At 53.0% G+C, this 13,921-nt stretch overlaps 1 protein-coding gene across 1 annotated transcript in view; it reads left to right on the top strand.

Moving 5' to 3' along the window:
* Positions 1-6,967, top strand: part of SLC43A1 (solute carrier family 43 member 1) — a 30,557-nt gene extending 23,590 nt beyond the window's left edge. The window contains 5 exon segments of the mRNA XM_019037676.4: positions 132-270; positions 2,093-2,234; positions 2,496-2,569; positions 4,267-4,390; positions 6,247-6,967. Coding sequence (XP_018893221.4) covers positions 132-270; positions 2,093-2,234; positions 2,496-2,569; positions 4,267-4,390; positions 6,247-6,393 — 626 coding nt within the window. The 3' untranslated portion in view covers positions 6,394-6,967.
* Positions 6,968-13,921: the final 6,954 nt, after the last annotated feature.

The raw sequence follows: 13,921 nt of genomic DNA, 5'->3' as shown, positions 1-13,921 counted from the left end.
CCCTTTTGTGGGATGTAAGAGTCTGGGTTCAGAGGAAGGCTATTTTGGTGCTCTCTGGCCTCCGCTGGAAGGGGTGGTAGTGTCCACTGAGTGCCAGTTCCTGACCCCACTGCCCTTCCCATCCTGCCCAGTTGGGTTCTACACCTCCATCTTCGGGGCCATGCAGCTGTTGTGCCTTCTCACCTGCCCCCTCATTGGCTACATCATGGACTGGCGGATCAAGGACTGCGTGGACGCCCCAACTCAGGGCACTGTCCTCGGAGATGCCAGGTGACCTGCCTGTACAGGGATGGTGACAGCAAGTGGTCAGGCAGTGCTTTTCATTTTCTCTGTGCGTTTACATCCAGCAGCTTGTTGCTTTCTCCCAAGAACCCTAGGAGATCAGGGGTACCTCCCCATTTTACAGATGAGGAAACTGAGGCTAGGAAGGGACCTGGCTTGCTTAATAATAAGAATAGCTAATGCAGAGTGCTGACTGTGCACTTGGCACCTTGCCTTGTGTAGTCCTACAACACCTCTTTGAGGTAGGTGCGTTAATATCTTCATTTTGCAGATGAGGAAACCGAGGTACAGGGTTGCACGGTTAAGTCATTCACCCAAGATCACACAGCTTTCAGTGGCAGCCTCCAGAACCTGTGTTACAAGGGTACACGCTAAAGTCTTGTTAGGGCTAGAATAGGTAGAGTTGGTATATTAGATATTTATTGCTGTATAACAAATCACCCCAAGGCTTGGCATTTTAAAACAACAAACACTTCTCATCTCATACAGTTTCTGACAGTCAGAAATCAGGGAGAGACTCAGCCGGGTGATTCTGAGTCACAGTCGCTCATGAAGACATAGTCAGGCTGTCAGCCAGGGCTGCAGTCATCTGAAGGGCTGACTGGGGTTGGAGAATCTATGTCAGTTCAGTTACCCCCATGGCCTCTCCATAGGGCTGCTCAGGACACAGCACCTGCTTTCCCCTTGAGCAAGAGGGCTAAGCGACAGAGACCCTGTATCTTCTCTCACATAATCTCAGACGTAGCATACCATCACTTCTGTTACATTCTATTATAGGCACAGAGCAACCCTGATATACTGTGGAGGGAGACTGGACAAAGCAGGGGAATACCAGGAGGCAGGATCCTTGAGGGCTGTCTTCTTGGCTGGAGGGTTTTTTTTTTTTTTTTTTAATTGAGACAGTCTTGCTCTGTCGCCCAGGCTGGAGTGCAGTGGCACGATCTCAACTCACTGCAACCTCTGCCTCCCAGGTTCAAGCGATTCTCCTGCCTCAGCCTCCCGAGTAGCTGGGATTCACCATGGAGTCTTGAACCCAGATTCTGTGACTGCTTTTGCTCTTTTTGTGTTCGTTCAAACAGTCCCTGTTTATCCTAAGAGGATGGGAGAAAGAGACTGGGAGAGAAGGAAATCCAGTGGCTTCCCTCCCTGCTAGCAGAGCCTGGCCCTGGCACTGAGCCTTCCTCCTCTACCCTCTGCTCCTAATGGTGAGGGTCCCCTAGCAGGGCCCTTCTGTCCAGGACACATGGGCCGCCTGTCCTCACCCCAGCCTACTGACCTCTCTCCTGGGCTGGCCCCAGAGCCCTTGATTGTGCCAGAGAGAGGAAGCACTGGACAGTCAGGCCAAGCTGCTGTCCCCAGGAGGGCATCTGCTTTTGTCTAGGGCAGGGACACCTTCCTGAGGACTTCTGATGAGAGACAGTGTGAGAGCTTCCCACTTCCCACCTTCCTTCCCATCCTTGGTTCTCAAACCTTCAAGTGTGCATGAGAATCACTTAGTGGGGGATATTTGTCCAAATGCAGATTTGCAGATATCCCTGCTGAGATTCCGAGGGCCGAGATGAGGCCTGTGAATCTGCATGTTAAGAAAGCACCCCCTTTGATGCGTGTGTCATTGGGTAGGGGAGCAACACTTTGAGAAACATGGAGCTAGAGAACGTGGGTTTCTATGGGTTTCCCATAGAAACATGGATTTCTGTGTTTTCTGCTGCCTTGACATCGAAGGCACATCTGAAGGGGGAGGGGCCAGGCCAAGAACCAGGGAGTCCTGGGAACGTAGAGGCAGCAGCCAGTGACTTCCCGTTCTCCTCAGGGACGGGGTTGCTACCAAATCCATCAGACCACGCTACTGCAAGATCCAAAAGCTCACCAATGCCATCAATGCCTTCACCCTGACCAACCTGCTGCTTGTGGGTTTTGGCATCACCTGTCTCATCAACAACTTACACCTCCAGGTACCCACCTCCATCCTTCTCCTCTCCCTGCCTCCCGAGGCTCCTCCAAAGGGATGGTCCATCCAGCACCTGCCTTCCAGGAAGTGCAGTTCTGGTCTTCTGATCTGGATCTATTTTCCGGGTTCTCCAGGAAGTGTTTCTAGTAGATTGGGTTGGTGAGGGGGTGGGAATTGAGGCCCAGTTGGCCTCTTCGCCCTACCCCTCCTTCCTCCAGCCTCCACACACTCTCCTAACCTCTTCACTCTCTCTTTTTGGTTTTAGTTTGTGACCTTTGTCCTGCACACCATTGTTCGAGGTTTCTTCCACTCAGCCTGTGGGAGTCTCTATGCTGCAGTGTGAGTCTGTTGGGCTGAAATGCCTTCCTGAGCTTTGCAACCGTGATCAGAGAACCCCAGGGAAGGGTTGGGAGGGCCCCAGGCATCCCCTAATGCACCTCTCTCTGAGCCCCTCTGATGGCAGGGAGCTCACTTCCTTAAAGGCAGCCTATCCTGCTGTAATTGACTCCCCCTGTTGGAGTCTTCCCTTAGAGGAAGCTGAAATACCTGGCTTGATGACACTTTGGTTCTATGTCTGCTGTTTGAAACGGTCCCCAGAATGGCCTCCCCTCCATGCCCACCCTGAAGAAATTTCCCAAGGGCAGCCATTTGCCTTATAATTTTCCTCTTCATGTTGGACAGTCCCCACTTGCATCTCTCTCCTGGTTTCCCCTGCTGGGCGCTGCTGAGGGACTCTCCCCTGTGTATGTGATGGAGTAACAGGACATTACAATAATGATGACAAAATCACAACCATTATTAAGTGCTCCGTTGGTGCAGGCAGCAGGCAGGATCCTTGACCATCGCTCCCTGAGTTCAGCCTCACTGCAGCGGTCTCGGCAGAGGGCAGCTCTGTTTCCTTCATCTGCTCAAGCCAGAACCCTGGCGTTTCCTTGATGTTTCTCTCCCTCACCCTCCATGTTCACTCCGTCCTCAGTACAGCCAGCAGCAGCTTCTACACACCCCAAATCTGACCCTTCTTGTCACCTCCACTGCTGCCTCTCCAGTCCTAGCCACCAACATCTCTAGCCTGGATTATTGTGGCAGCCTTTAGTCTCCCACATCTGCCCTGGCCCCGCCGTCTCAGTCTATTTTTAACACAGGGGCTGCAGTCACCTGTCAGGACATAAGTCTCTTCACACCACTCTGTGGTGTCCTGTCTCATCTGTCTCAGAGTAAAAGCCAAAGGCTTTACTATGGCCTAAAAAGCCCTGCAAGCTCTGGCCCCAGCACTTCACTCCCCTCTAGGTCCCCCTCCTCCCTTGTTCACTCTGCCACAGCCACAGTGCTTCCTAGTGCTCCGGAAGTCTCAAGTGTGTTCTCTGCTTGGCATCTTTGCATGTACTAGTCCCTGTTTCTAGAACATTCTTCTCCAGATATCTGCAAGGCGCCCAATCTTACCTTCTCTCCTTCAGGTCTTTCCCTGACTGTCCTCTTCTCAGTGAGGCCTCCCTTGGCTGTCCCATGTACAATTGCAACCTCCCTACTGCCCGCTTCTCTGCTTGGTTTTTCTCCTTAGCGTTTATCACTAACACTCTGCCTATCTCTTGCTTATTGTCTGACCGCCACCTGCTCCATGGGAATGCCACCTCCTCGACGGCAGGAATCTGTTGACTTGCTTGATCGTGGTATCTCCAGCACCTAGAGCAGTGCCTGGCACATAGTCGGTTCTCAGCTAAATGTTTGTTGACAGAATACAGTGGACAGTCCTGCGAGGTCAATGCCATCCCTGTTATTAGTGGAGGAAGTGGGGCTCAGGGAGGTTGAGCCACTTGCCAATATCACACATACAGGAGGTGTGAGAACCCAGCTCAGTGGCCCTGAAGTTGGAGCATTTGCCCTCAAGGCTGGGGACCAAAGAGCCCATGCAAAGAGCCCGAACGCTTAAGCACCACCCTGCCTGGCCAGCGGGGACCATGGTGGGGAGGGGATAGCAGAGGTGCTGGTCTGGGCTGGAGAGGGCCACACACCCCTGATACTCCCCGTCTCGTGGACAGGTTCCCATCCAACCACTTTGGGACGCTGACAGGCCTGCAGTCCCTCATCAGTGCTGTGTTCGCCTTGCTTCAGCAGCCACTTTTCATGGCGATGGTGGGACCCCTGAAAGGAGAGCCCTTCTGGGTGAGAGCGAGGGTTGGTGTGGGGGGAGCAGGAGCCACTCTCCTGGGGGCAGGGGTAGGGCCTTGTATGTGGTGCCATCCCTCACTCATCTCAGCCAGAGGCACCTCAGAGGTCTCTAATCTGCAGGTTTCCAAGTTGTCTGCCTTTTAGAACCCCTCATGGAGTGTTAAAAATACAGATTCCCCAGTCCCCTGAATCAGGATATCTCAGCCTGACCGTAGGAGTCTGTTTTTGTTTTTAATTTATTGTTTTATTTTATTTATTTATTTATTTTTATTTTTATTTTTTGAGATGGAGTCTCACTCTGTTGCCCAGGCTGGAGTGCAGTGGTGCCATCTCGGCTCACTGCAAGCTCCGCCTCCCGGGTTCATGCCATTCTCCTGCCTCAGCCCCTCAAGTAGCTGGGACCACAGGCGCCCACCACCACGCCCAGCTAATTTTTTTTTTTTTTTGGATTTTTAGTAGAGACGGGGTTTCACCGTGCTAGCCAGGATGGCCTCGATCTCCCGACCTCGTGATCTGCCCTCCTCGGCCTCCCAAAGTGCTGGGATTACATGTGTTAGCCACCGTGCCCGGCCCTATTGTTTTTTTTTTTTTTTGTAGAGAAGGTGTCTTGTTCTGTTGCCCAGTCTGGAGTGCAGTGGTAAAATCACAGCTCACTGCAGCCTCTGATTCCCGGGCTCAAGCAATCCTCCGGCCCCAGCCTTCTGAGTAGCTGGAACCACAGGTGATGGCTACCATACCTGGCTAATTTTTTTTAAAAAAAATTTTGTACAGATAAACAGGGTCTTGCCATGTTGCACAGGCTAGTCTTAAACTCCTGGCCTCAAATGATCTTCTCACCTTGGCCTCCCAGAGTGCTGGGGTTACAGGTGTGAGCCACAGTGCCTGACCTCCTAGGAGTCTGTTTTTAGTAAACTCCAGGTGCTTTGTGAAGTGGCCAGTCCTGACTCTTGGGCCTGTGTTCAGGCACCATTGGTCCAATCCAGTTCTACCTAGTGTGGGATCCTGTCTCCAGCACCCCTGAAAGGGGACCCTTCCCTCTTAGCTTAGATACCCTCAGTGGTAGGGCACCCACTCCTGCACGAGGCAGCCCTGCTGCTGTTAGTAAGTCTTTTCCTTACGTTGAACTCATCTGCCTCCCTGACGCTGATCTTTCATCTGCCCTGTGGGGCCACCCACACGTAAACCCTCCTCCCAAAGAATTGTGATGAAATAACTGCTTCTATTTACCAAGCACTCGCTATGTGCTAAGCATGATGCATACTTTTTTTTAACTTACATCTTCACCACAACAGCCCTGAGAAGGAGGCACTCAGTAAGAATTGCCATTATTTGCCCAAAGTCACACAGTGAGTAATGCAGAGTGGGATGTGAACCGAGTCAGAGCCTGTGTGTTCTGGGCCTTCCAAGCCTTCTGTCCACCAGGCTGTGCATCCCAGTTCCTTGAACTGTGTCTGAGAGCCTCCTCTCGCCACCCTGAACGGGATCCCATTGGTTAACATCTCCAAAGGTCAGAGAGGTGAGCCCAGAAGGCCCCATTTCGGGAGCAGCCTGACCAGCCCAGACTCCTACAGTGCTGTGCCTTCCTCATACCTACCTAGAGAGTGCCATATGGTGTGGGCACCCACCAGGCCCTGCCACTTGTTATACCCGAGAAGTCTCATCTCAGCCATTTTGCAGAATTGCTGAACATTAAGTGAGATACTGGTGGAACAATGACTACACATAATAAGTACTAGCTGTATTTATTCTGGCTCAGGACCTGGAGAAAAATGGCCGCCTTCTCCTCCCTGTGGGAGGCTAAGGGCAGATGAGTACCTACTTGACTCTGTTTCTCTCTCCTTGCCCTAAAGGTGAATCTGGGCCTCCTGCTATTCTCACTCCTGGGATTCCTGTTGCCTTCCTACCTCTTCTATTACCGTGCCCGGCTCCAGAAGGAGTACACCGCCAATGGGATGGGCCCACTGAAGGTGCTTAGTGGCTCTGAGGTGACCGCATAGACTTCTGAGACCAAGGGACCTGGATGACAGGCAATCAAGGCCTGAGCAACCAAAAGGAGTGCCCCATATGGCTTTTCTACCTGTAACATGCAATGCACATAGAGCCATGGCCGTAGATTTATAAATACCAAGAGAAGTTCTATTTTTGTAAAGAGTGCAAAAAGGAAAAAAAAAACCTTCAAAAACGCCCCCTAAAGCAACGCTCCATTGACTGAAGACAGTCCCTATCCTAGAGGGGTTGAGCCTTCTTCCTCCTTGGGTTGGAGGAGACCAGGGTGTGGAGCTGCCTCTTATCTCCTTCTAGGGGTCTGCCTCCTGGTACCTCTTGGGGGGATCAGCAAACAGGCTACCCCTAAGGTCCCATGTGCCATGAGTGTGCACACATGCATGTGTCTGTGTATGTGTGAATGTGAGAGAGACACAGCCCTCCTTTCAGAAGGAAAGGGGCCTGAGGTGCCAGCTGTGTCCTGGGTTAGGGGTTGGGGGTCGGCCCCTTCCAGGGCCAGGAGGGCAGGTTCCCTCTCTGGTGCTGCCTCTTGCAAGTTTTAGAGGAAATAAAAAGGGAAGTGAGAGACTGGCTGGTGTGCGCCTGTCTTTGGCGGTTGGTGGGGGGTGTCTTCCCACACCCCCATCCTTCTTCACCCAGGCTTAGCTGGGCATTAACTAGGACGCTTGGCATGCCAGCCCGTTCGCCTCTGGCTGTCTGGCTCACCTCCCTGTTCCCAACCATGCCCTGCCCTTAGTGCTTGGAGGGAGTCCAGCTCCTGCCCCCTACTTCCCAGGATTTGGGGTACATCCAGGAAGCTGGCTTTTCTCCATACAGAGGATTAGGACAGAATGCTTTAGAAAGAATGCTAAGGTATGACTCAAACTTCCCACCATAGCATCCCTAGGGCCTGCCGAAAGTAACACTTTTTTGGAGTCTCCTATTTTATCTTAAAACTTTATGCAAATTTTGAGCTTCCTTGTTATACTATATTTACATTTACCTTTAACATTAAAGTGAGGCTTTAAAGTAAATAAATAAATAACGTGAGGCTTTAAAATTATGTATATCAAGAGAAGACACCATCAGTGAGGACAAGAGATCCTGCAGAAAGACATACCTTATTTATCCAGCCCTGCACCTGCTTGTGCCTCTGGGACATAAGCCCTGGAGGTTAGAGCAAGTCCCCAAATGAAGGGAAAACTAACATTGGTTTAGGATCTGTCTGTTCTACACAGCTATCTCATTTTATCCAAACTATAGCCTAAGAGGTTGGTGGTGTCATTCTTTCTTGTCGCTGTAGGAAACAAGCCCAGAGTGGTTAAGGCACACACCCAAGGGCACACAGTGTTAGGTGGTGGAGCTCAATTTGGAACCTCGGCAGTCTGTGGAAAGGATAGCTCTGCAGAAAGGAGGTCCCAAGCTTCTTTCCGGTTCTCAGGTGCTCCTGGGGCTAAGAGTGACCTCAGAGGCCTTGGCCATCCCCCCACCTCCAAAGGTTGGCTCTGTAAGACAGCATTCCAGATAAGCCATTTTCCCTCCCTTTGTCTTTGTTTCTCTTGAGAAGTTAATAAGAGAGACTGACCGCTCCGTTTTCAGATAGGAAAACCTGTCCTCAGGGGTCTGGAGACTTGGCAAAGTCACATCGCAGATCCCTGCTGCTCTGAGCCCAGACTCCCGACTTCCAACACTGACTTTTTTTGTTTTTGCAAAGTACAAAATCAGAATTGGCCAGCACCCACCAGCGAGTTCGGCTGGCTTTCAGTAGGCTTGCCGGGGTCTCTGCACTCTCTGTCCGGGATCCTCAATTTGCGAATAGTCTGGGGAGGCTGAGCGCGAGCCAGGAGCGGACCCGGGGGTGGGGGGAAGCGCCACGTGCACGTCAGGTCCTTGGTGTGCCCGGCAGGCGGCGCTGCATGGCTGCGGCTGGCTCCGAGGGTGCGGGGGGCGGCGACCCGGGAGGGAAAACCCCTGCCTCTTCCCGGGTCTTGGGCTGCAGAGCCCCTACCCGGGGCTTGCTCTGCCCGTCCTTTAAACTCTCCCTACACCCTCCCCGACTCCCGTCCTTGCAAGCGTTATCTGCAGCCTCACCGGCCCTCGCAACGGTGGTGGTGGTTGGTGGCGGGTCTCGAAGCTTGCCGCTGGCCAGCCGGACCCCGGTGGGAGATGGAGGCAGAAATTCCGGCCTCCTAGGAGAAGGGCGTCTGCTCACTCCCCCACTCCCCGGGGCTTGGGGAGGGGGCTGGGTAGGGGCGGAAGCGAGCTGGAGCCGTGTTTGTCGCGGCGCTGCGGAGTGGAACAGATGGCTGGGGAGGGGAGAGGGTGCGTGGCGGGGAGGAGGAGGGGTGCGGGGGCCGGAGGATAGGGAACGAGGAATTTCGAAGCCTGGAATCTCCCAGGAGAAGCCCCCCTCCCCGTCTTTTCCCAGAAAGGGGGGCATATATGCGCCTGCCTTTTTCCCGGAGAGCCCTGGCCTCTGGCCTGTGGCAGACCCTGCCGCGCAATCCTCTGCCCCAGGGCGCGCCCCTCACCCCCAAACCCCCACCGCGGGAAGGGGTGGCGGGGTCAGGACCGCCAGGAGCGGCCCCGGTCGCGAGGGTTAATGGGGCCGCCCTCCCAGGGGCGAGGAGGCGGCGGGAAACGGGCTCGGGGTGGGGAACGAGTTCTGGGATCGCAAATAGCAAAGGAAAAACATGTTAATTGGAGCTTTATGCAGATGAGCTAGGACTGGGGACTGTGGGGTAGAAGGAGGGACAAGGTCGGACTTCGAGGAGCGTTGGTGGGCTCTGGCCGGGGGAGTGATGGACGCCTATCCAGGTATCTGCGTGTTGAGCCTCCGGGGAAGGCCGCTGGTGCCCGGTGATGAGAGGCTTCCTCTCTGACCCCTGCCCCAGAAACAAGGTGGGGGGCTCTCCAGGGTCTCCACGTCCTCGGTCTCAGATCGCCACGAAGAGAGGGCGGGGTGCACCCTGCAAGTGTCTGCTTCGGTTTCTGTCTGCTGACCTGTCTCACCTTGGCTGTGGCCCCCTCCTCCCCGGTCTGGCTTGGTCTCCACTCACTTTGCCTCCTCTATCTGTTATTCCCCACACCTGGCATCACCGTTTCCACTCAGTATTGTCTGAAACCTTCCCCAAGTGTGACCCCTTCCCCCTTTGCATTTTCCTTTCTGCCTCCTACAGAACCACTCCACCTTTGAGGCGTCTCAAACTTTGGAGTGCTTCATAACCCACCTCCATTGCTAAAATGCAGATTCCAGGGCCCCCTTAGCTATCTGATTCAGCAGATCTGAGGGGCTCAGGAATCAGCTTCCTACTTAAATCAGATGCAAAAGGCCCTTATTTTATAGAAACACTGGGCAAGGGATTGGTGGGCTGGAAAGACTGGGTAAGTCTCCTTTGACAGCCCCCACCCCTTCCTCAGTGCCCACCTCTCCACACAGGAGAATTGAAACTTTCACCAAGTGTAGTCGTCTCTGCTTCTGTATGATGATACCAGGTGTGGAGAAGATGGAGGGAAGGAAGGAAGGAAGGAGGGAGGAAGGAAGGGAGGGATGAAGGAATGAGTCTGCGCCTGGCTCTTCTCTCTCTGAACAGGGTCTTCCCTTCCTCTCTCCACTGCCCACTTCCCTCCCCTCTGCTAGGGCTTCGCCATCTATCCTCCTCTCTCACTCCACCAGCCTTGCACACTTTCTTATCTCTCTGCCACCTCCTCACCTGAAGTTTCTACAAAGGCCAAAGGATCTTGAGGTGGGGAGTTTGGGCCTGAAGAGAAAGGGGAGAACCAACCAAAGCTCCTACCTTCGAAGCAATAGCCAGAGACATCTTTGGGGTTGGAAGAAAAGCTGGAAGAGGGAGGCAGAACTTGAGGAAAGAGAATAATAACAGCAAGCATGTAGGTCACCTTGCCATGGGCTATTGCACTGAGTCCCCACAACAAATTGATTTAGGCTGGCACTATTGTCCCCAGCTTACAAAACAAAAACAAAAACAAAAAAAACCCCCACAGAACTCTAATGTTCAGAGAGGTTAAGTAACTTGCCCAAGGTCACACAGCTTACTAGTGGGAGCATAACTAGGTCATTTACCCTTCTACTGTCCCAAAACCGTTTCTCCAGAGGCCACGGAATATCTGTCCCAGGCCTGCCCTCCTGCAGGGGCAATGGGGTTGGAGAAGGGCATCATGTACAGAGATGAAAGGACATGCTCAGTTTTCAGAACATCTGACAGGTCTATCTGGAAGCATTAAAAATTCATATAGAAACCTGACCCCAGCTGGACCTTGGGCCTGCCACCTGGTCTATCCCTGGCCTCCTGGACTCTCAGAGTCTGTTGGGAAATTTCCCTTCCACAGTGTCCTGAGAGTCCCAAGTCTGTATTTCATTGGAGAGGAGTTCCTCTCGGATTAGGGATCGAAAATTGGGAGCCCGCAGCTAGGAAAACAGGGCTGAGAACCGTCCCCCGCCTACTCTGGGTGTAAGAACCTTAGAGGCTTAAGGGCTTATAAACCTTATCATCTGGTGTCCTATTCCTCTCCCCAGGCGGTTAGATGCTCATTCTCTGTTCTAGACGACTGAAGCCTGGCTGTGCTTCCCAAGGTGGCCAGTCGGGGGCAGCAGTCTGCTTGGAGGGAGCCAGAGCCTGAGCCTCTGTCTGCTGCTTTGAAGAACCCCTGTATATGGTCAGAGAGGTGAAGTCTTGGCCTTGGGAAAGGGCTCTGGAGTCTGAGATCTGAGGAGGGGGAAGAGGTTTCCTACTTCAGGAGAGACTGAGAAATTTTAGGGGGGCACTCAAAGTCGGTTGGTGGGTTTCACATACATGATAACTGGTGGCCAGTATGATACAAACGTTCTAGCTGGAGTGAAGGTTTGGGATGAGATTGTGAGAGAAAAGGCTAGAAAAGCAGTTGGTACCAGACTCTGAGGGATCTTTGATGCTCTGCTAAGGTGTTTTACCTTTACCCTATAGGCATTAGGAAGCCATTACAGGCTCCTGAGTGACATCATAACATATGCAAATTTTGATCAGATGAATCTGGTCACCATGGTATGGCTGGGTGGGAGGGAGGGAGAGATTCCATGTAGGAAACCAGCGAGGAGGTTATCGCAGTTTTCTTTTATATTCCAGGCATGAGGTAATGAGTAGCTGGAGCAGGGAGGTGGTGGGGAGAATGGGAAGGAAGGGATAGACTGTGGCTGGGTGGGGGACTGGGTAACTGAATAGATACAGGAAATTAGAGAAAGGGAGGAGTTAATTACAACTAGGCTGGGTGTCTGGCAGACGAAAATGCAGAATGGGGGTACACTCAGAATGTGGGAGGTGAATGAATTTTGCTTTTTTCAGGGGATAGAGGAATCTCAGACAAATCCCTTCCTTTCTATGGCCTCAGTTTCCCCATCAGAGCGTTGGTGGGGGTTAGGCTGGATCGCCTTGAACATCCCTCCTATTTCAGGGTGTGTGGGTCAAGGTGGTGAATCTGGGTTGTTTGGGGGTCTGTGCATGTGAGATCGCTGGAGGTGATCTCTGCTGGGTCCTGATTGAGTGGGTGTGCATGTCAGTGTGCATGTCAGAATTTAGGGACACCTGCCTGTTTGTGGGACCCGTGGGTGGTTGGTGTGCTTGCACGTGCTACATGGCTGTGCTTGGTGCGAGTGTGTGTGAGAGCTCGGGAGTGTGGGTGTGCACGTGATGGGCGTCCGTGGGTCTGTCTGGGCTGGTGGTGGGAGGGGTGGGGGTTGGTGGAGAGTGGCTTTGCTTCAGGCTTCTTCCTGAGGCTCACACACTCCTCCTGCTTTCACTGTTCTGAAATAGCATCTGGACCGAAGGCCCATGAATATTTCACAATGATAATTCTATGACCTGGACAGCCTGCCTCTAATTTACCAGCAGCCCCCCTCCCCCTGCCCAGGCCCCAGCAGCCCCTCCTCCACCAGAGCTCTTGCCTGGCTGTCCCTCCAATCCAACCCATTAACCTCCTCACAGCCAGCCTGACACAAGCCCCTGCAAGACCCCAGACTCCGAGCTCCCTGGGTTTCTGACCAACTGCTCTCACTCTCCCCCAACCCACCCCACACCCTTAACCGGAGTCTACCTGCCTCAGGCTTAGATGCTGATTTCTTCTCCTTTCTTCTTCTCAAGATCATTTGACCTCCCCAGCCAGAATCACAGAACCTCAGCCTGCCTCCTCAAGCCCTAGCATCTAGGCCCCCTCTGTCTTTCTATTCCCACCTCCCAAGCTAGATTTTTTTTTTTTTTTTAGACAGAGTCTCTGTCACCCAGGCTGGAGTGATTCTTGTGCCTCAGCCTCCTGAGTACCTGGGACTATAGGCACCCGCCATCACGCCTGGCTAATTTTTTTGAATTTTTAGTAGAGACGGGGTTTCTGCCATGTTGGCCAGGCTGGTCTTGAACTCCTGACCTCAGGTGATCTGTCCACCTCAGCCTCCCAGAGTGCTGGGATTACAGACGTTGAGACATCACACCCCACTCCAAGCTAGATTTTTAAAAAAACATTTTTAAGAGACTCAGTCTCGATATGTTGTCCAGGCTAGTCTCAAATTCTTGGCTTCAAGTGATCTTCCCACGTCAGCCTCCCAATTAGCTGGGATTACAGGTGCAAGCGACCACACCCTGCCCAAGCTAGATTCTTAGCTCCAAATTCAAACTACCAAACTTCTCTCCAAGTGCTCAGTCTGATGAGACTCACCCCTAAATCCCAACCCAAGTCCTTCTTAGCCTGAGCTCTTCCCAGTCCCCAGCCTCTCTTCCACATACCAGAAAGATGAAGGTTCTGATTGTACCTCAAGCCAGTAATGCATCCCAATTTGGGATTCCTGTCCCACTGATCACCCGAGTTCCTCGGTCCCTCTTCTAGCCTGTTTGGAAACCTGCTTCTCTGACCTGGTTCATCCCTGATGGCTTCTACCTCACAGGAGCCGAGAGAGAGACCACATACCCACAGGGTTGCTGTGTGCACGTGTGTACGCTGTGCACTGCACAAGGGCACTTAGCCAAGGAGGCAAGTGTACGCGGAAACCCAGCCTTGGTCTCTGTTTGCTAAGGTGTTTGCTCTGGCATGGGGCTGTGTTTCCCTGAGGGAGCAGTGCCTTGTTCACATTTACCCAAAGCCATGTTGGGGCTGTCTGTGACCAGGAGTGTGTATGTGACTCCTCCTTGCAGGAGAACTGCTCTTGTTTCCTGAAGGAACAGGGTCTGGAAGAGGGCTGTTAACCAGACAGCAGGTCTTCCCCAGGCTTAGTTCCTCAGGCGCCAGACCACTCAGGGTTGGCTGCAGCTCTTCCCCTGGACAAATGAAGAGAAGAGGTGCCACCAGCACCCACTCTTGGCTGCCACACTGCGCCTCACCTAGAATGCAGGGCTTCAGCTCCTCATCATGGCGGGGGAGCGCACACCACTTCCAGCCACCAGGAAGCTCTTTGATGGCGGGGGACGGCTCCCCTTCTCCAACCCTCCTGGCCCTGCAATCCTTACATTCTGAGACCTCATCCCGCTTTCGGGGTCCCAAGTCAACAAATCTTACAGTAGA

The sequence above is a fragment of the Gorilla gorilla genome, chromosome 9 (genome assembly GCF_029281585.2).
Source record: "Gorilla gorilla gorilla isolate KB3781 chromosome 9, NHGRI_mGorGor1-v2.1_pri, whole genome shotgun sequence".
NCBI classification, from domain to species: domain Eukaryota; kingdom Metazoa; phylum Chordata; class Mammalia; order Primates; family Hominidae; genus Gorilla; species Gorilla gorilla.
This window is presented reverse-complemented; position numbering and strand designations above follow the sequence as displayed.